Source organism: Amphiura filiformis, chromosome 11 (genome assembly GCF_039555335.1).
Source record: "Amphiura filiformis chromosome 11, Afil_fr2py, whole genome shotgun sequence".
In the NCBI taxonomy this organism is placed as follows: domain Eukaryota; kingdom Metazoa; phylum Echinodermata; class Ophiuroidea; order Amphilepidida; family Amphiuridae; genus Amphiura; species Amphiura filiformis.
In genome coordinates, this window is record NC_092638.1 from 24,295,116 (window position 1) to 24,318,330 (window position 23,215).

The 23,215-nt window shown below is 37.4% G+C and overlaps 2 protein-coding genes across 2 annotated transcripts in view; one reads left to right on the plus strand and one right to left on the minus strand.

Annotated features, from left to right (window-relative positions):
- The first annotated feature begins 797 nt into the window (after positions 1-797).
- LOC140163573 (cytochrome P450 1A1-like) overlaps positions 798-23,215 on the plus strand; it is a 42,563-nt gene continuing 20,145 nt past the window's right edge. Inside the window, exons 1-4 of the mRNA XM_072186887.1 lie at positions 798-1,867; positions 18,437-18,618; positions 19,380-19,552; positions 20,605-20,698. Of these exons, the coding sequence (XP_072042988.1) occupies positions 19,462-19,552; positions 20,605-20,698 (185 nt within the window). The 5' untranslated portion in view covers positions 798-1,867; positions 18,437-18,618; positions 19,380-19,461. The remainder of the gene's footprint in view (positions 1,868-18,436; positions 18,619-19,379; positions 19,553-20,604; positions 20,699-23,215) is intronic.
- Positions 9,994-11,235, minus strand: LOC140163572 (uncharacterized). The gene has a single exon (XM_072186886.1). The coding sequence runs from the start codon at positions 11,233-11,235 to the stop codon at positions 9,994-9,996; it is 1,242 nt and encodes a 413-aa protein (XP_072042987.1).

Here is a 23,215-nt window from a genome sequence, read left to right on the forward strand (position 1 = left end):
TATCAGAAAGACATGCTTCGTATTCAGAATGCAATTGATAGGTCTGAGGTGCTCTCATGTCCCACAAAAATACTGTCGAAACGCAATAAACGCTCATTTTGGATCCCTTAAGGGAACTGGAATGAGCGTTTTGAGCGTTTCGACAGCATTTTTGTGGAACATGAGAGCACATCAGACCTATCTCTTTCTGATCTTTCTGATATCAAATAATTTTCATTTCATGAAATTCACGATTTAATACAAATGTTATGACAAATTATTAAAATTTGATATTTTTCACATTTTGGAGATATAACAGTCCTCGAAGTAAATTTTATAAATTTAATGATATAGTCTTAAGGGCTGGGGTATGAACGTTTGGACAGTATTTATTGTGGGACATTAGAGCACATCAGACATATCGAATTGCATTCTGAATACGAAGAATGTCATTCTGATATCAAATAATTTTGATTTTTGAAATTCGCAATTTAATACACATTTTATGGCAAATCATTAAAAATTGATATTTTTGATATTTAACAGTACTTGAAGTAAACTTTATAAATCTGATGATTTATACTTAAAGTGTATGTTGGTGGGATGAAAAGCCGACGATCAATTGAAAATTTTGACCTTTCGTATTGAAGATATGGATTTTTTTCCCAAAACACCCAAAAAATTAGGTCTTTTGGGGAAAAATCCATATCTTCAATATGAAAGGTCAATATTTTCAATTGACCGCCGGCTTTTCCTCCCTGCTACATACACTTTAAGAATATAAAATATCAAATTTTTATAATTTGTAATAAAATTTGTATTATATTGTGATTTTCAAAAAATGAAAATTATTTGATATCAGAAAGACATGCTTCGTATTCAGAATCCAATTCGATAGGTCTGAGATGCTCTCATGTCCCACAAAAAATACTGTCGAAACGCAATAAACGCTCATTTTAGATCCCTTAAAGTGTATGTAGCTGGGAGGAAAAGCCAACGATCAATTGAAAATGTTGACCTTTGATATTGAAGATATGGATTTTTTTCCCAAAAAGACCTAATTTTATTTGGTGTTTTGGGAAAAAACCCATATCTTTAATACGAAAGGTCAAAATTTTCAATTGATCGTCGGGTTTTCATCCCACCTACAGCTACATACACTTTAGGTAGAAATCATCAGATTAATAAAGTTTACTTCGAGTACTGTTAAATATCAAAAATATCAATTTTTAATGATTTGCAATAAAATGTGTATTACATTGCGAATTTCAAAAAATCAAAATTATTTGATATCAGAAGGCCATTCTTCGTATTCAGAATGCAATTCGATATGTCTGATATGCTCTAATGTCCCACAATAAATACTGTCCAAACGCTCATACCCCTTCCCTTAATACACACAATGTTTTGTTGGGTTTTTTTTGTTGGTTTTTTTGCGTATCCTTACACTTAATTGGGGGAAAGGCGTTTTTGGCCTTGGTCTTTGTTATTATAATAGTGTAATTTAAAAAAAAATAATGAGGCAAGTTAAAAATATAACTCACAAATTACCGAATTCAGTACGGCTTGATCAATGTGCCAGATATTGCGAGTTTCCCCTCTATCAGTGTTTATTATGGGTTTTACTCGTTGTAGTGTAGTAAAGGAAATGACACAGATCATCAGTTTCACTTTGAACTTTGCCCTAAATCTTTTGTATTGAGTTTCATGGATGCGATATTGTATCTATTGGACTGGAAAATCCAATCAATCACATTGTACCATCCCGTGTGCTATACGTATTGTAGTTTATACGTCATGATAGTGTGTAGTTGTGTGTATGACATTGGCAGCAGAACGAGCAAAAAGGAACAATAATTGCTGCAAGTTTTTGTGTGTCGTAAAGCAGGTAAATCTTTATATTTTGATCTCCAAAATAAGCGATATTTTAGTCATAGTGCAGTTATACTGCACAGCAAACATGATTCGACATTTGCAGTACTTAAACCTGGTTAACAGGAAACTATTCCAGCAAAATCAATCGATAAAGTCTAGTCTATCCTCCACGTTGAATGGTGGATTGCACTTATGCCCAAATATGGCACTTGCCAATCAATAATCACCCACTTGAAATCCACTGACACGCTGCACTGACCAAAGTTAAATCTTTATATTTTGATCTCCAAAATGAGCGATATTTTAGTCATAGTGCAGTTATACTGCACAGCAAACATGATTCGACATTTGCAGTACTTAAACCTTGTTAACAGGAAACTATTCCAGCAAAATCAATCGATAAAGTCTAGTCTATCCTCCACGTTGAATGGTGGATTGCACGTATGCCCAAATATGGCACTTGCCAATCAATAATCACCCACTTGAAATCCACTGACACGCTGCACTGACCAAAGTTATGGGGCTGTTTTTCCTGTTATCTGTCATTTACATATCAGGGAGGTACGAACATTTGCAGATGTCCCATATACTCAGTGTTTAGCCTACGTGTAATGTCTATCTACCAAAAAAACGTTGACAACGTAAAGAAAGCAGCAAGTTTAAAAAGCCCCACCTCGGCTCACTTTTTGAAACTTGGTCCCATTTGTAAAACGTACTGATTTCCTCGGACTGATTTAAACTTTATCATAATATTATCAACTTCAAACATTTCCAGATGTGTTATGTGTCTTTAATGTGCCGATGCGATATTAATTTGTAAGATCAGAAAGGTTATAATCTTGCTCTTACATGGTAAGCCAACATCCTATATATGTTTTGTTTTATAATATTAAATTCATGATTAATGATCGAATTAAATGAATAACAAGTAGGCATATTAATGCCAGTCATGCTATTATTAAAACGTTATAACTTGTTGGAAACGCTGTATTTTGTTTAAAAAAAATAAAATAAAAACGCCGATTTTGCTGTTGATGTTCAAAATGGGACCAAGTTTCAAAAAGTGAGCCGAGGTGGGGCTTTTTAAACTTGCTGCTTTCTTTACGTTGTCAACGTTTTTTGGTAGATTTCCTTTCTTTTTATGAATGAAGCCGAGTAGCTCCAAGCTTGAAAAGTCATCCGGTTACGAATAATAATAATAATAATAATAAAACCATGCTTATAAAGCGCAATACACAATTAAGTCTCAAAGCGCTACATAAAAAACACTGTATACAAATAACAACAGAACAACAAGTTTAAAATGTAACCATGGTTACAGGCATGATATAGAAATGAAGCATTAAACATTTTAACATTAAACAAGTATGTTTTCACAGAGCATTTGAATTGATCAACAGTCTTAGATATTTTAATATTGTAAGGAAGATTGTTCCAGAGCTCAGCTGCAGCAGAAGAAAATGAACGTTGACCATAAAATTGAGTTGACACTGGTGGAGTTACAAGAAGAAATTGAGAAGTAGAGCGAAGATTGCGTGTAGGCTTATATTCATGAAGAAGTTCTTTTAAATAAAGAGGTGCAAGTCCATGAAGAGATTTGTAGGTAAGAAGAAGAATCTTATACGTTATGCGGGATTTGATAGGTAGCCAGTGTAGTTCGCGGAGAATTGGAGATATATGATCACGAGATTTTGTAAGTGTTACAAGTCTGGCGGCTGAGTTCTGAATGCGTTGAAGCTTAGATATTTGTGAATCAGGAAGACCATAAAGTAAACCGTTGTTATTATCCAAACGACACGTTACGAAGGCATGAACAAGTTTTTCTGTAGTATGTTGATCAAGATATTGACGAATTCTGCTAATTTTGTAAAGAGCATGAGAGGCAGATCGACAAATATTATTTATATGAGATGCCATGTTTAGATCATTTTCAAACAGAACACCAAGATTGCGCGCATTTAAAGATGGTTCAATCTGAGCATCGCCGATACACACAGTTGGAATACTATCACTGGATCTGAAGCGTGATGTAATATGAAGAACTTCAGTTTTGTCTTGATTTAACTTTAGATGATTAGCAGTAGACCAGTTTTTAATATCCCTAACACATAGTTCCAATCCTGAAATTGTAGCTGATGATTTATCATCTTTCAAAATAACATAAACCTGTGTGTCATCTGCATAGATCATTCTACTAATTCCGTGAGCATCAATTATGCTTTCCAAAGGGATGAGTACATTGTGAAACCTAAAGGACCAATAACAGAACCTTGAGGTACACCCTCATCAAGAACATGAACAGAAGATTCCTTGCCATCAATAACTATCGACTGAGAACGAAGTACTCCATAAGACGAATAAAGCGAAAAATAGAAGTTTGAATAATATTATCCTTGATTAATGACAATAAAAAATACGAGTATATGTAGCTATACCTATAACTAAAATGTACGTGGTTCTCTGTAGCCCTGCAGGCAATCTAGTTGGATATCTCTATTGAGCGGCGGTTGTTGGCGGTCTTTCGCGGTTCGTGGTATTCCTTTATTCTTCAAGCCCTGTCCTCTATCGGGGCTAATTTATTGTTTAAGCTTGTTGGATATCCATATTTCGCGGTATGTGGTTCTTTGCAGCCCTGCGGGGCAATCTAGTTGGATTTCCAAATTTTGCCGTTTATGGTTCTTTTTAGCCCTGCAGGCAATCTAGTTGGATATCTCTATTGAGGTGGTTGTTGGAGGTCTTTCGCGGTTCGTGGTTATAATTTTCCTTATCCTTCAAGCCTTGCCCTATCGAGGGCTAATTTATAGTTAAAACTTTTCGCGGTGTGTGGTTCTTTATAGCCCTGCGGGGCAATCTAGTTGGATATTTCTATTGAGCGGCAGTTGTTGGCGGTTTTTCGCGGTTTGTGGTTTTAATTTGTAGGATATCCATATTTCAAGATTTGTGGTTCCTGAGTCCTGCGGGGCAATCTAGCTGGATATCCAAATTGTCGGCGGTCTTTTGAGATTTGTGGTTTTAATTTTCCCTTTAATTTCGGGCCGCCCCCTCCTCTACATCCCGATGATGCTTTTCAATAATTTAAATTATACGGTGTCAACAATTGAATATATGAATACAAAAGCCACCTAAGTCCATACTTTGGCCAAATGGAGGTAAGCATGGGAAATTGTTGCTATACATAGGCTTGTCATATGTATGAAAGAACAACTCAAATTCATTCTCTGTGTCTATTAAGCATGTGAAAAATAGCATGTATGAACGAATCACCCAATTCCATGATTTGAGTCTTATAACACATTGATTGAAATCCATTATGTATAAAAGTCCACTTGTAACACATTCATTGCTAGAGAGTGACTTTTGAACAAAAAATGGGTTTAATAAAGGAAAGTGTGTGGTTTATATTACATGGCAGAATGCTTATCAACATTATACACACCTGTGTGCTTTATTTTGTATTATCTTACTAGTGGTAATCTCATTCTAACATTGTTGTCTTTGTATATGATTCAAAAAAACACCTAAGTCCAAAATTTAAAAAGAACCCCACGAAGTCCCTGAAAGGCTAATCGTCATACCTAATACAGGTTAATCCACTCATTTGCCCGTAAAACTTACCATATTGACCAGGTAAATCTAACTGAAGGAATTAAAATGATACACAGGTTTTTCTCTCAAAATCACTTCCTATGGACTTAGGTGGCTTTTGTATTCATGTATTCAATTACTATTACTTGGTATGATAATTTATCGTACCATGTTGACTTATATTGTTTGTTAAGGCAACTTTTGCGGTTCGTGGTTATAATTTCCCTAATCCTTCAAGCTTTGCCTCTATCGAGGGCTAATTTATAGTTAAAACTTGTTGGACATCCATATTTCGCGGTGTATGGTTCTTTATAGCCCTGTGGGGCAATATAGTTGGATATCCAAATTTCGCGGTTTGTGGTTCTTTGTAGCCCTGTGGGGCAATTAGTTGAATATTTCTATTGAGCGGCAGTTGTTGGCGGTTTTTCGCGGTTTGTGGTTTTAATTTGCAGGATATCCATATTTCAAGATTTGTGGTTCCTGAGTCCTGCGGAGCAATCTAGCTGGATATCCAAATTTCGCGGTTTGTGGTTCTTTGTAGCCCTGCGGGGCAATCTAGTTGGATATCCCTATTGAGCGGCGGTTGTCGGCGGTCTTTTGAGATTTAATTTTCCCTTTAATTTCGGGCCGCCCCTCCTCTACATCCCGAGGATGCTTTTCAATAATTTAAATGCGGTGTCAAAAATTACTATTCCTTGGTATGATAATTTATCTTACCATATTGACTTATATTGTTTGTTAAGTCAACTGGACGGGACAAAATATCCTGCTATGTAGACATTAATTCGTCGGTCGCAAAACATAGTGGCGTACGTGAAGGACAAAATACGTCTCCGAGCAAAACGTTTTTGAAGGATATGCTACTACTAACGGAGTCGATACTCCTCCACTGTTATCTCTGTTTGTATTCAACCTACCGGGACGGTATGACAATTGTCATGTTCTACGATAGCTGACGATGGTCTCTGAATCGATTCAACAACCATTCATGCATGGAAGAAAGAGATGAGAAGGAACCACAACGACTTCGATCGCCCAAGTTTTAATCCGCTTATCTATTGACGCATGAAAAGAAAAGCTATCAATGGTACTTCCCGTGGTACTTCCTTTCATGTATGATCCATTTACCGCGATCGATGCTTGGCGAAATCATTACTGAAAAAAAATTATAACAAACCCATCCACGAACAAACAAACGCTACCCAGAAGTAAGATTATGGAATTTCACTGATGCTCTGAACATGTATAGTAGCTTTGTTTTGGGATCTACAGTCAAACTGTTTTCTTGATCTTCATCTTTAGCAAATAAGGTAAGATTTTGGTGACTTTTTCGATGAAAAATAGATGTAAAATGTTCTTAAATAATGCACAATGTTCCGGTTGAGTCCGGTACATAAAACCTGTTTAATTTAATAGTTTATATGTGTATAATCGTAACTAGCTAACTCGTTTCAGTGCCAAAGACTGCCAACTCTGAGAAAAAAAAGTCATCAAAGTTCAGAAAAATTGGGCAAAATGGAAGAAAAAGATGTAGGCCATCAATGACCGATGATCACGTCACCAGAGAAAATCCTATAGGGTGCTTGCACGGAAGGTCATTAGTTCAAATCATCCTTCACACACGCTCCAGAAGACATGCAAATACTACACCACATTTCGCCATAATTCATTCTAGAAACGCTTGCTGTTAGAATAAGAAAAATTTTAATGCTAAATTATTGCACATTCTAGGGAAGCGTGGTTACTGTTTTGAAATAACCGAGTGAGAGGGTTTTCAAGAAAATATTTTTCCTGTCAAAACTGAAGCATCCTCTGTATAAAAGAAAATATGAATATTAACTGCACATCATATATAACTATTCGTGATACCCAATTGTGGCATATTTGAGGTCGTTTATGAAGCAGAGAATTTTATTTAAATTTTATATACGCCAAAATATTTTTTTAATTGAGCAAGAATAAGGATAGAAAAACGTTAAAAATCTATGTATAAATAACATTAGACCCGGCAAAAGATTACTGTTTCGTTTTTATGGTATTCTAATCTTTTTTTCCCGAAGAAACATTTGGGGTCTAAAATGGATTTTTATGTAATTGATCAAAACATCGAACGTGTATACAAGAAAAATGGTAGGTTTTTCTCTATAGTATTTTACTGACCATGGAAATGTACTGAGACACAAGCACGTGTCAAAATCGATATAATGTATTGTCCATATAGACGCCCAGTTATCATGCTTATCGTTGATTTTTTTGTATAAAACACGCAGTTAACAACAATTGAGCACTAATAATACACATAAATGTTTTTATTTGAAATACAATTCCAAAATATGGTACGTTTTCTGCCTTTGCTTGTCACGTGGTAGGCCTATGTTGAAGTTGCTATTATATCTTCGAATAAGTTCCAAATGAATTCCAACAAGACAAGTAGCCGAGTGGTAAAGGCGCTGATGGGTTTATAGTGTGTCCAAAGTAGTCCGCCGCCGTGAGTTCGAACCCCGCCTCCGCCGAACTTTAATGAAGTAAAATTAAAATTGAAATTTTACTTTTATTTCATATTGGGGAAATGTGACTGGCAGAATTTATGTATGGCGTGGAGTGGTGTGTGCAAATACATGGAATACAATACCAATCACCTATTTAACGCGGGGTATTGATCAAAGTAAATCCTCATGAATAACAATGTCAACTAAATGTCGGTAAAGGGAGTGGACAAAGTGAATGCGTTCGTTGTGGTTCCTTCTTATCTCTTTCTTCCATGATTCATGTATATCACAATCATGTTTTATTGTCCTATTATCATGCGAATTTGCCCGTGGTAGGACAAAATATATTTAAATGAGAATAACAATGAGTAACGTCGTATTGCATACCCTATAATACCTGATCTAGTTTCTTGTGTTATTATTATTATTATTATTAAACGACACTTATAGAGCGCTATATTAAAATTGTCAAAGCGCTTTACAATAAAAACATTAAAATGCAGATACAAGAATATACATCAAACTATATCTTAAAAAGTACATAATTATTAAGAAATATACATGATATACATATTAAAATCACATGAAAAATACACATTAAAAATTTAAGTAAAACCAAAGAACTAATGAGTGTGGCAAGAAAATCAAAATAAACATGAAACCTGGGGAAAATGAGGCAAACCCCTTCTGTCAACGTATTTAAGAATCAAATCCCTATACAGGTGGGAAGAGGTACGTTTTTAGGTGCTTCTTAAACACGTTGACAGAAGGTGCAAAACGAAGATGACCTGGAAGTGCGTTCCAGTGGCGTGGGCCAGCCGAACAGAAGGCGTTGTCACCCATGGATCGTGAAGTGCGCGGAACATGAAGCAAATAGTTATTGCTGGATCGCATGTTATCTCTACCAGGAACGTAGAGGACGAGGTGATCCGACAAGTAGGCCGGAGCTACATCATGCAGAGCTTTGAACACTAGCAGCAGCACTTTGAAGATGATCCTTTCGGCAACTGGCAGCCAGTGAAGGTCTCTAAGCAAAGGTGCAGATGGTTCCAGTCTATTGCATTTGTAGACAACTTTGGCGGCTCTATTTTGAAGCCTCTGCAGTTGTTTCCTATCCTTTGCCGAAATGCCAAGTAGAAGTGAGTTCGCATAGTCGAGTCTAGACAAAATGAGAGACCTAGCAAGATGGTGACAGCTTTCAGTTGTGGTATACCTCCGAATTCTGTACATGTTTCTGAGATGAAAGTTCACTGATTTAGTGAGTGATTTCACATGAGCATTCATGGACATTGTTTGATCGAAGACAACTCCAAGGTTCTTAATGGTCGAAGAGGGTCTAATGTCCATATTACCAATTTTGATAGATACAGTCTGTAACTTCTTTAGATTATGAGACGAACCTGCTACAAAAAACCCCGTTTTGGAATCATTGAGCTTCAACAAATTCGTCATCATCCATTGCCGAATAGCATTGATACAAGACGATAATCTGGATAAGGCAAGTTCAGCAGCACCAGCAATCTTTGGGTCAAAGGAAAAGTACAGCTGCACGTCGTCAGCATAAATGTGATAGCAAATCCCAAACTCTCTGATAATATGTCCAATGCAGTAGGTGTAAAGAACAAAGAAGAGTGGTCCAAGGACCGATCCTTGTGGTAGTCCGTAATTCAGATCATATTTTTCAGATGATACAGCACCTACTGAAACGCGAAAGTTTCTGCTCTGTAGATAGCTTTTAATCCAGTTAAGAGCCATACCAGTGATATTGAATGTGCGTGACAAGCGGTTTAGAAGGATGACGTGGTCTACCGTGTCGAAAGCGGCAGAGAGGTCAAGAAGCACTACAAACACCGCTCTGCCGCAATCCATGTCTTTCAATATGTCTGTTTTGACCCTTAGCAGTGCCGTTTCGGTACTATGCCTAGCCCTGTACGCCGACTGAAACTCTTCCTGGAGACCATGAGACTGAAGGTGTTCTTGGAGTTGAACAGAAGCAATTTTCTCCATGATTTTGGAGTAATAGCTTAAGTTGGAGACAGGACGATAATTCTGTAAGACATTCTTGTCAAGAGAAGGCTTTTTTTAAGACCGGACAAACTACAGCCTCACGCAGTGCGTGTGGAAACTCACCACTACTGAACGATTTGTTAACAAGGACTGTAAGGACATTGCATAAAACATCAATATTATCTTTAAAGAGCCACACTGGAAGTGTATCAAGGATACATGACTTGTTAGCAGAGTTTAGAACAGTCTTTTTGATGACTTCAGCACTAACAGGCTTAAAACTGTCAAATACCTGTACACTATCATCACACAGAATGTCACTAGGATTACTTACACTACAACGTGTGCCACTATTGACACAGAATTCTTGTCTAATTTTAGCAACTTTGTTGATAAAAAATCTGGCAAATGAATCACTCAACTCTAAGGCTGAGTCGCAACATGGTAAAGACTTGGAATTCTTATTTAGCAGTCTATTTAGCACAACAAACATATTTTTACAGTCAGATGATTCAAGTGCTTCATTATAATACACCTCTTTGGCACTTTGAATGAGTTTGTTGACTCTATTAGATTGTTCAATATAAGCAACATGGTCAAGATCAGTTCTTGTCTTACGCCATTTACGTTCTAACCTTCTTCGTTTGCACCTTTCATCATTTATTTCTTGATTATACCACGGAAAGCGGGGTCTCAAGCTTCGAGAACGTGTCTGAGAAGGTGCATGGGCATCAAGAACACTAGAAACAGACGATTCGAGCTGCCCAAGCATCTCATCAGCAGTACCCCGAAGATCCAGACCCTCAATTTCAGAAGTAAGATTTTGAGTGAATTCAGATTTGTCCATACATTTGAAATTTCTTACAGATGATGTAACTCTTAAAGGTGCAGGTTTTGCACAATTAATTACACAGTCAATGAGCATATGATCAGAACCTAAAGATGGAAGCACACAACATTTTGAAACTAATTTGTCCTCTGGACGAGATATAATTAAGTCTATAGTGTGTCCACTAATGTGTGTAGGTTCTTGTATGTGCTGATGTAATCTATTGACAACAAGAGTATCAAGAAAACGGGCAACTTCTGGTTTTCCTGGCTCATCTACATGAATGTTGAAATCCCCTAAGAAAATAGTCTTTGCAGGAACAAGGCACTCATCCTCCAGAAAAGACTCCATTTCCTCCAAGAACTGGCTTGTTTTGAAACCATTTACTTTGGAGGGCGGGGGGCGGTAGACAGTGACAATCCTAAGTCCAGTGTTTTTGATTACCACAGATGCATGCTCATTCAGATGCATGCTATTCAGATTTCTTGTGATCCTTGATGGTGTTGTATCACACTATGCTGTGTTTTTTAAATAGGCTTTAACACAATAAACAATTTCCCTGAGAATCAAACAACTTGCTTTAATAAAAAAATAATATCACAATAGCACTGGATGTTTAAAATTATATTATCCTTGATTAAGGGATCTAAAATGAGCGTTTATTGCTTTTCGACAGTATTTTTGTGGGACATGAGAGCACCTCAGACCTATCGAATTGCATTCTGAATACGAAGCATGTCTTTCTGATATCAAATAATTTTCATTTTTGAAAATCATAATATAATACAAATTTTATGACAAATTATAAAAATTTGATATTTTTCAAATTTTTAATATATATAGTCCTCGAAGTAAATTATATAAATCTAATGATATATTCTTAAAGTGTATGTAGCAGGGAGGAAAAGCCGACGGTCAATTGAAAATTTTACCTTTCATATTGAAGATATGGATTTTTTCCCAAAAATACCTCATTTTTTTTGGTGTTTTGGGGAAAAAATCCATATCTCTATACGAAAGGTCAAAATTTTCAATTGATCGTCGGCTTTTCATCCCACCTACATACACTTTAAGTATAAATCATCAGATTTATAAAGTTTACTTCAAGTACTGTTAAATATCAAAATATCAATTTTTAATGATTTGCCATAAAATGTGTATTAAATTGCGAATTTCAAAAAATCAAAATTATTTGATATCAGAATGACATTCTTCGTATTCAGAATGCAATTCGATATGTCTGATGTGCTCTAATGTCCCAAAATAAATACTGTCCAAACGTTCATACCCCAGCCCTTAATGACAATATATTGTTTAATAAAACATTGAAAAAAAATCAGTTGGTCACCGGGTTTCGAACTCGGGATAGCGTATCTGGAGTCAAGCGCCCTAACCATTAGGCCACGGGCCTCTGCTGTAAATTACTGTGTCGAAATACAGCATTTATTATATAAATGGATGCGTCGTCCGATAAGAACAAAAGAATTGTGAAAAACTTGATTTTTTGGCGAATGGGGCTCAGAATTTGTATGTAGGGTATCCATGAACTGCTAGGGTATATTTGGAAGTGAATCTGAAAAAGTAGTGTGAAGGTGATAACCAGGTAGACCTGTAGCAGTGTCTAAACATTCTGGATCAGTTAGGCTTGATTTTTGATTGCCAGATCAGTATGATTTGCAACTAATTTTCGCTATGAAATACCGCGTGAAATGGAAGCAAAAATATTTGTTTATTACGAACAATGATTGACTGTAGGATTGGTGGCCCTTTTGGAATTAATGAGTTGTCACGATATTACACCTGGGACTGTAAATAACATTTAGCATGGTTTTAGATACATTTTGTACCCAGCGAAAAATAACATCGAACAATAGAAGTCAAGTGTTTTAATGTTAGCTGTAAATATAGTCTCGCGGGAGCATCTGTTATTAGTCTTCTTTATCAGTCTTTTTTTAAAAAACTTGCTGGTCACGGCTACCGCGTGACTCTAATTATTCTTGATTGACAGCAAGCACAAAAATATCCGTCAAGTGGTTTAGCTTTAATGCTCTTCGGAAGAGTGAGTGATAGTCACTAAAAGTTGCATTCGATTTACACAGGGAATTTTGCAGGTCATGCCGTGCCCTACTTACTAAAACACCAAAGTGCGAATATTTCCAAATATTTAAATTAGCTACAAATTTAGGACATTATTACAAAACTATATTTCCTTGAATTTCAGGAAGTACAATGAATATTGGCCGGTTATTTTTCACACAATGACGTTAACTAGGAAATGCCCTATACCTCTAACATACACTGTTTGTAGAGGTCATACCTCAATGGTGAGAGCACTGTGTATTGTGTATAGGAAAATGAACAGTAACTGCAGTATGTCGTATGAGGCCTTAGGTGAAACGAGCATGCTCCTGATAGTGTGGGTGGGTTTGACATGAACCAAAACACCCACTTTACGTATCTTGCGGCTAAGTCCTTTAACTCCCTGAATGTATGGAAGAGTGATACTGCCTGGTTGGGGAGAAGAATTCTGCGTTTTGGGTTTGGGGGTAATTTGTTGCTGCCGGAGAAGTCCCAAGCGCATTTGGTGTAACCGCAGACCGACAGAGCACGCTGAATGTGATCAAGTTCTTGGTTGAGAAAACCGCTGGTGGAGGAGATGGTACGTGCACGATGTTACAATATTTGTAAGACACACAACTATTGTTCCAAGGGTTGATGACCGTCTAAGTGCAAATATTGGTCAGTGTGAGTGCTCTTTCGGTACACACTGAAAGCTAAGCTGCCATCAGCATTTCTGCTGATGAGAGTATCTAACATGGCAATCGTATTTTCTTGCTCAAATTCGACGGTGAACTTTAGCCGGGTGACCGAATTGAGATGATTCGTAAAATCCTCAACTACTGAACGCTTAGGATCACCATGGTGTCATTCACATAATGGCCATAAAAAGTGGGTGGAGAATTAAAAAGATGACAAAGCCAATGTTTCCAAGTGTTCCATGAACAGGTTAGCGATGATAGGACTAATCAGGGTGCCCATTGCAACGGCCTCACATTGTGATTAAAACTGACCATCATGGACAAAGTAGATGGTTTTAAAATACACAGTAAGCAAATCAGAGATTCACTGCGGGGTTAACTTGGTGCGAGCAGACAGAGTGGTATCACTAGTCAATAAATCTTGAATTATTCATTCATGAAAGTTCATCTGTGTTGGTATAAATCATGAATTATTTTGATACTTTCGTCGACAGGTACGCTGGTGAAGAGCGCCGTAACATCGTAGAATACATGGCATTCATGCTCACCAACAATAACACCGGACAATTTGTCCACTAAATCCGAGTTGAAAGACAGACAATAATAGTACCAATTGGACCTTCAGTTTGTAAAAGTTTCTCACTTCTCAGGGGGTACATCCTCCTCAGACCCCTTCCCCCTGTGACGCGTAAGTTTGACACGATAGCCGTTTCTCGGCCATTATTTACCACCATTATTTACATTTTTACATCCGCCACTTATTAATAGGGTATAATTGTACAGTTTTGAAAGTGTTCACACATTGTATTGGTTGTAAACACTGTCGCATATGGTGTACATATCATTTAAACTTTTGAATGCACAGGTTGACGGCTAGAATTTCTACTGGTGTATACCGTGTATTCATACCTTATGTCATTATTGACCAGTTAACAACATGTGGATAAGTCTGTATGAACATACCATGCCCTCTGGTACATTTCTCCCACATACAGTGAAATCAGTATTTTCGCAGCAAGCCATGTTCACTGCAAGTTTAACTATGGTCTACACTCTGGTCATCATGGTTATCTGACGCTGTTGTATTTTAAATTGCTTCTTTGCACTAAAAAACAACAGCTTTTACTATACTCGGGGAGCTAGGATCACTTTCTGTGCACCCCCCACAGGACCAAACCAAACCAGCTTTTTTAGGTTCCTGAGATGACCCCAAAACATAATCAGGATGTTCCCAAAAATAAAAACTGGCCCCAAGGGGGGTAAAAGGTCATCAAACTTTGCATAGGGTCAAAATTGTGTTGAAAACCATTCCAATGTATTCCCCTAGTCACAAGGATTCAGAAAATGTATAGTTTGACCTATCTAGGATGTACAGTTCTTGAGTTATAACCCAAAAGGTCAAAGGTCATGTTTTTGCCTCTATGGGGGTCCAAAACATCAAAGTGCTCCGATTTTGCCAAAAGAGGTGTCAAAATGTTCGTTTTGATGAAACAAATCAAATAAGGATAGGATTGCACCATCTTGGATTTTTTGTTACCTAGGTAACACAGCAAAATATGTCAAGGTCAATAGGCCTCAATGGTAGGGCCTACTTGACCTATTTTGCTGTGTTACCTAGGTAACGAAGCATCCAAGATATTAAAATCCTATCCCTATTTCGACCCCTATAGAGGTAAAAACGTGACCTTTGACCTTTTTGGTTATAACTCAAGAACAATATGTCCTAGATAGGTCAAACTATACATGTTCTGAATCCTTGTGACTAGGGGAATACATTGGAATGGTTTTTAACACAATTTGAGCAAGTTTAAAATTTTGACCCTATGCAAAGTTCGATGACCTTTTACCCCCTTGGGGCCAATTTATATTTTTGGGAACATCCTAATTATGTTTTGGGGTCATCTCAGGAACCTGGGTTTGGTTTGGTCCTGTGGGGGGTGCACAGAAAGTGGTCTAGCTCCCCGAGTATAGTTTCATATAATTATTCACATAACGAAACTACAGTGAAAAAGTAAGAATAAAATAGGATATAAATATCAGTGCTCAGTGCATGGTAGAGTTATTCATAGACTAGTCACTGTGCCCTCAGGCGTCTAGCCAAGCAATATTAACTCCTTGTATGAAGCAGGTATATGTTCATGATGATTTAACATGAACTATAAAGGTAAAATTATTACTATAAAGAATAAGGGATTGGAAAATTTGAAGAGAAATAATAGCTATCTTCATGAGAAATTGACCCCTGTATGAGAGGCCGGGATGAGATGCCAATGTTGAATTTTACCGCTTGCAAAAGCGTTTAATAAAATGAATAGTTTGACATATCGCATGTGGTAACATGGCATCAATTCCATTGAGCCATGTTGACCTTGACTCTATCTTGTGATGTTACTTACAGAACATCTAAAACAATGCAACTTTTATCATTTTGATTTATTTGCCAAAGGAACAATTTGAGACCAGTTGGAGCATATTTCAGTGGGTCCCAAAATTTAACCTTTGAGCTTTTTGCCTATAACTCAAGAACTATATGTCGGAAACTGAATCCTTATGATAATATCAATAAATTGGATTTTGTTGCAATTAGTGGTGGGTTAACCCCTAATTTTTCTTAATTTGACTAGCCTATTTTAGTAGTTCAGATGCCTACAAGAAGTTGAAAAAAAAAAGTTAACGGTTAATCAGAGACACGTCTTAGCTTTTAGCGAGCAAAAATTAATTTTCCTTTGGCGTAAAAATATCTTTCAAAGGTCTGTAACACGATCGACAGCACCATTCCCCCGATTCTGCTCATTGTTGATGAGTTTTTGGTATCATATAATAGATCATATTTTGCTCATGCTATCCTTACATTGACGCTCCAAATCGATGTATTTCCGAAGAAATCGTGACAAAACACTTGAATTGTACGTCGTAGTTACCAAATTTCACATACACCGGCATTCTGGACGTTTCACTCCGATACCAGTTCGCTCAGAAAAAAAATCAAAATTGATAGAGAGTGCTATAATGATGGACACTTAAAATAAAAAAATAAAGCAATACATAAGGGGTGAAATCATGACCTTATCTTGTCAAGCATGATACGAGGAACATGGAAAATAATAATTATAACAGGGACGAATTAAATAAAGGGCATGCGATATTTTGTCAAGAATGATATTTGGGCGTAGTGGTGTGGAGAAACATTGGACACGAAGCGGGATACGGCACACAGTATTGTTTCGAAAATGCCGGAATGCAATTCACGCGTACAACCGTATTGGCTTGCTAATTGTGCTGAATATTCACATCACACTTAAATTGTTCTCGTTTTTTATTCTGCACCGTGATTTATCTATCAAGATGACACTATTTTTGCCCACTCTTGCATTGAGTTAAATATATTTTTAAAATAAAATACTAGAGTAACATATCAATTTGTAAGCGCTCTTAGCAAAGTCATAGTTCATTGAATTTACAACTATACAAAATTATTGTTGCACAAGATTTGCAATTTAAAGAGAATTAGCCATGGCTCATTCTAGTGACGCTGATATATGGACAATATAAGTGTGCTTTTTCATTTAATGACATAAAATGTAAAAAAATATTGTAAGGAACACTTTAGTGCTTGGATAAGTAGTTTTCAACATATTTTCCACATTCGCCTTGCTATAACATTGAATTGCGTGAATCTGTTGGCCTAGGGACGAAAAGTGTTTTGGGGGAAGTGTTAGCTTTCGTTTGATATTTTAAAAAAAACCATTCTGATTGGATGAAGAAAATCAAAGAGGTACATCTTTCAGCTAGAAGCTCCACAGCTCTTTCATTGCTATGTACTCAACCGTGTAATCAACTACTTTGCGGAGATAATCACTGTTTGCTTGAGATCTCTTGTACGGAAATGCGTGGTCAGGTGTATCGAGGTGGAAACTGTGCGCATGATGGTTTATAAGATAATCGTTTTTGTATAGAAACCTTTCCATATGACAATTGCCCATCGAGTGAGACATGTCAAGAACTTATTATACTATACAACCACATGGTCCAATCAGCGGTTCACAGCAGCTTAGGAACAGCAAGAGTGAAAAGGTACAGTAAAGCATCAGACATGATTAATAACATGCTCAAGTTAATATGGACTCTGCTCTTGAAGGATGGTACACCTTTATCAGATATGTATCCGACTACTCCATCTTGTAGGCTATTCCAAAAGTGTACCGCAGTGTATATGAAGGTCAATAATAATAATGGATGGCTTTGAGATCCGTACATTCGAGGCTTTAACTTACTTTTAGCGAGAGAAGTTGAAGAGTGTAGGGTTACTGGCCCGGGGTGTGCGCTATACACCTAAACTAACCTAAACTGAAAGCATCCTGAGATTCAGAACTGTTTGGGCATCCAGATGGCAAATGATATCTCTCGGTCAAAGACGGGGTGGTCAGTGATTTACGTTACACCCCTCACTACCCAAACAGACATAAAAGAAGTTGCTCTCCTCAATTTGGTCAATTTTGATTAAAACCCGGTGGGGCTAAAAGGAAAACAGAATGCAAGATATCGGACTATGCATTGGCATCTAAGCGAAACGATGTTATTTCACCTCCACCGCCACCTTACAACCATTAGATCTGTATATAAATTTATATAGTTGGATCACGTCAAAAATTAGCACCAAAATTGTTTTTGTTTTTCCTTTCATATAATTCAGAAATGTACTTCCATCCCAATTAATACAGCATAATTTTGGTAATGTCAAAAACATTACCGACTCCCCTTACAGAAGATTGACGGTAATAGATTATACAGTGGAGACTGCAGTTCAGATTTGACTCCATATTATTGTTGGGCGATTTATATTCATTTGGTTTTCATCACTACGGAGCAAACTCGACTAAATAATGGACATTTTCTTATACTTTCACCTGCAGACTGATCCTCGTCATCATGTTGCTAAATTTTGTGGAAATCATCTCTACATATGGCAGTGGGATTTACTCCATTACCGTGGTATTGCTTACCATTCTCGTGTCACTTATTTATTGGAGTATTCGGAGACCAAACGGGATGCCACCCGGACCTATGGGACTGCCTATTGTTGGAAATATGTTCAGTAAGTAAATATTTTATTGGAAGACATCAAATAATTAGGGGTTCATTCATAGGATTGAGGGCATGATCGCTGTTTATAAACATAAACAGTGAACCCCGTTCATACATACCCAACATTCTTAGCAATTAATACAGATGAAAATAATAAGGGTTTACAAGTTTAAATAACATTTCCATACCGTTTTCCTTCATAAATTGGAAGAAAATGAGTAGGCCTACTTGCAGGAAGCAGCTCGGCTCATGAGGTCAACGGCCGGGAGTCAACGCGTGATACGCGTCATCTTTTGCGCTCCGCGTGAGATGGGCGCGGTGACATGCGCGTGTATGCAACACTAGCAAATCGTGGATCGTGCTAATTGGGTTCCAACGCTGCGTGACGCAGCTTGTTTATGCCCTGCGTACTGGTCATAAACGGTATTTATGACCAGCAAAAAGGGCGCAAATCCAATCAAAAACGTCGTTATATCGTGAGTATATATGAACCATGCTATCACTCACTGGCGATCAGTCAGAACCCAAAATAAGAGTTAATATGTCTGCATTCGACAAGCTATGTTGGTCACCGGCATATAGAGTAATATACAACGTATTGATAGAGAACGCGTAGGGGACGCTTTTATATACATAAATATCACGTGATACGTGTATAAATTTTATAGACTGATGCACACTTATTTTAAATCAGGCCTGTTGCATTGACAAAATAAGAGACTGATGCCCATGCTTATGATTTGAATTTGGAAATCCATTATATTTATCCAGGTTTTATGGACCAACCTCACATTAAGTTCAAGGAAATGACAAAGAAGTATGGCAATATATTTGCCGTTAAAATGGGTCAGCGATGGATGGTAGTTCTCAATCAAATAGATGTGGTGAGAGATGCAATGCTCAAAAACCAGTTGAGTTTGCAGGACGGCCTGATTTATATTCAAGTAAGTACAGTGGCGGCACCAGGGATTTTTCGGGGGGGGGGGCATGGGGGAAAAGTGAATTTCAGGGGGGGGATCAAAATTGTCGCAAAAAGTGGAAATTTACGTAAATTTGGGTTTTTTCCTGTAAAGTGGCAAACTGAGCCCCCCCTCCTTGTAGCACCGCCACTGAGTAAGTAGGGGAGAGGGGAATGGGTGTTTGGGTTGCGTGCCGTGCTGCCTGAGTATTAAAATATATTTATGTTGACGTTGCTACCACGTATTTAATGCATGCCAGCTAAGCAATAATCAACATTTTGGTAGAAGATTCGGATCGTGGAAACTTAACAAACTATCATCCCGTTATGGGTTCGTTTTGTGCTCACGCACTGCAGTATCTTAAACGTCGGCTCATTTTAATTATAGTGCTTGTGAGTGCTATGAGTGTTTGAGTCACCATATACGGGCTCGGGATATGCTGTTAGTGTGGTACAGTGGCGTTGGCCTGAGCATTATATTTTTAGGGGGACGAACATATACATATTTTGCTCTGGTCTTATGGGGATATTTTAGGGGAACCTGACAGCTTTCGTTGCATATGAAGACCTGAGCGCAAGAAGACCGTAAGTCCACTTGGCACCTCAACATGTATACACTAACGTTACGTATAGTTTCTTAGGGTTTTATAATGTTTAATACATGTTCCAGAGTGAAAACATCATGAACATGTATAAAACATAATCAAACTATACGAAACTATACGCAACTTTAGTGTATTCATGTTGAGGGGCCAAGTGGACTTACGGTCTTCTTGCGCTCAGGTCTTCATATGGTTTGGTGGCTATACCTGTATATGTAGGCCCATATTGTTTGTTATGTTATATATCTTGCTAGAAGAACAACACACCATCCAGGGGGGTGGACGGGGTTGTCAGGCTCCAGACTAGAATCCCTCACCTGTTTCCACCGGGCATATCGTATCCCACACAATATTGTTAAGCAGTATAAATGTTGGTTACTTTATGATATTAATCTTAGTATTAATCATGACGCCAATATCGATGTTAATTATCCAGGTGGCTTAATGACAGAAAATTTCCAGGACATTGGATGTGCCACCTACAGTGCCAGATGGAAACTCCACAGAAAACTGAGTCATTCCGCAATAAGGTATCAAAGAAATTCAAGAAAGGACTAAAACCTGGAACAAGATGCTTGGTCGTTTAAACAGTATCCGCCAAAGTCTCATTCAGTTTAAAGTTATAAGATAATACTTCATGACATATAACAACCGTCAGGGGTCAAAGGGGACCTCAAGGTCACTAGGATTTCTTCAAGTTTGTGACCAAACTCTTTCTGCGTTAACATGTAGAAGCTCAATTTCTCACTGGATGTACTCTGGAGCTACTCCGGATTACCCCCAGGGCTACTCTGTAGCGGTGCACCGTAACGCGAGTCAAAAATCCGTGGACTACTCCTATTCGGTTTTCCACGGTGTACCTCCCGTAGAGACAGCCTATAGCGGAGTACCTCTAGAGGTACTCCGTAAAAAAAATGTGTGATGATCTGTTGCCAGATTGAATGCTATTTTCTCAATTTAGCTTTATTGTATGCTTTTATTAGGATATATTAGGGATTTTTGTTCTTTCTTTCTTTCTTTTTTTTTCAAATATATGTTTATACAGTATAATAATAGAAAATAGTAAACAAGTAGAAGTAGCTTCAGAGTAGCTCCATTAAGGTGTAGCTTCAGGGCTACACCAGGTGTAGCCGCGAAGGTAATCTGCCGCGGTGGTAAATCGTGAATGAGAATCTGGATGTGTAATGAGGTGGGGGGATGTGTCCGACCTAGGAGTCCGTAGAATTTTGATGATCCACCTACATGGATCTCTTCTACACATGTCGAAACAGGAAAATTTGTGTTGCCAATTTTGAAAATGCTACAGAGGGCGGTCGTCATCTTGGATTTCAAAATGCCGCCATGTTTACTTTATTTGGCCCTATATCTCAGCCTGTGAGCAACATACACGGTTACAAATGGTGGCAATACCCATGTTTGTGATATCAATGATTCATTGAAAGCCATTACCTTTAGTTATAAATAGATAAGTACACATCCAGATTCTCATTCACGGTTTACCACCGCGGCAGATTTCCTTCGCGGCTACACCTGGTGTAGCCCTGAAGCTACACCTTAATGGAGCTACTCTGAAGCTACTTCGAAGTAGCTACACCTTAGCAAACCCCATGTGGATGCACCATATCAGAGCTACTTCGCTGTTACTCCATCCATAGTCTGTCTAGAAGCCAACTCCGGTGCTACACTAGTGCCAACTTCTGGATACGCCATATCGGAGCTACTCCAAAGGTACTCTTAAGAAGCTACTCTGAAGTACATCTGATAGCTGTCAACCACGAGCCAACCCTGGAGTAACACCGAAGTCAGCTCCGGTGTACAACCGCAGCCAAACGGGTCATTGACCGGCAGCGGTAAACAACTCACCGGACGCGTAATCGGCCGCGTACTAGTGCGCGTACCTAGCTATTTTTAGCAAAGCGAACGTTTGTTGTTTTGATTAATTGATTGACCATGTTTGCACGTTTGCATAGGGCGTCATGAATCGGTTTCAGCCACACGGAGACACGGACTATCATTTTGTTTCTTTTTAGTGGTTTTGTTTCCTTTGTAGAAACTTGTTCTTTTGTTTAACGACAGTACGACTTCTTAATTTGTTTTTAAAATCATTTTCAATCATTATTTAATTTTGTGTTTCTTGTTATGTTTTTAGTTTTGCTAAACTTGAGATGCTTGCATGACGTTGTCGTTGTTTTTCTGTATTTTAAAGAAAGTGTGCATACTGCGGTTCGCGGTTCTACTTTCCCATGTTGTTTGTTTATTACAGGAGTTTATTATTGGACCCACAGTTAAAATTTATTCATAATTTATACTTATTGAATTTCTTGTTTTCACGCTGTTTTCCTAACATTTTGCACCACATTACTTTACTGTTGCAAGTCGTAGCCTAGGCCTAGGCCTATATTAATATGCCTAGTTTTGATATTTTACATGTTTTGGCTAGGCCCTACTAGTCTTTTAACTTTCATTGATGTTACTCGCAGTTTTCATATTTTCGCGGTTGTTATTCATCTTTTACTTTGACTTACCTGTTTGATATGTGTTTTTTCGTTTGTTTGAGTAGGCCTGTATTTGTTTGTTTTTTAAACATTTTTCTTTGCTTATTATTATACTTGAATGATTGGTCACTTACTTATTAAAAAGTAAATATTTAAATAAGTTACTAAACAATTAAAAAGTAAATAAGTAAACGTAAATAAATAATAAATATAAAACTAATAATAAATGAATAAAAGTGGGGTCCTAAAATAAATGACCAATCATTCAAGTATAATATGCAAAGAAAAATGTTGAAAACATACAAATGCAGGCCTACTCAAACAAATGAAAAAACATGTAAGCAAACAGGTAATCAAATTAAAAAGCTAAATAACAACCAAGTTAATGATAATTATTATCATTCTAATATTGATTATTTTACATAGGCCTAGGCCTACGAGTACTGTTCTTTTTTTTAAGGCCTAATAGGCCTACACATGTTTACTTATTTACTTTATTATTTGTGTAGTTTTTACTTGTTAATTTAATTAGGCCTACCTATTGTTTTATTT

Bases quoted from the DNA above. Each gene is read 5' to 3' on its own strand.
- LOC140163572 (XM_072186886.1), bottom strand. From the start codon at position 11,235: ATGCATCTGAATGAGCATGCATCTGTGGTAATCAAAAACACTGGACTT.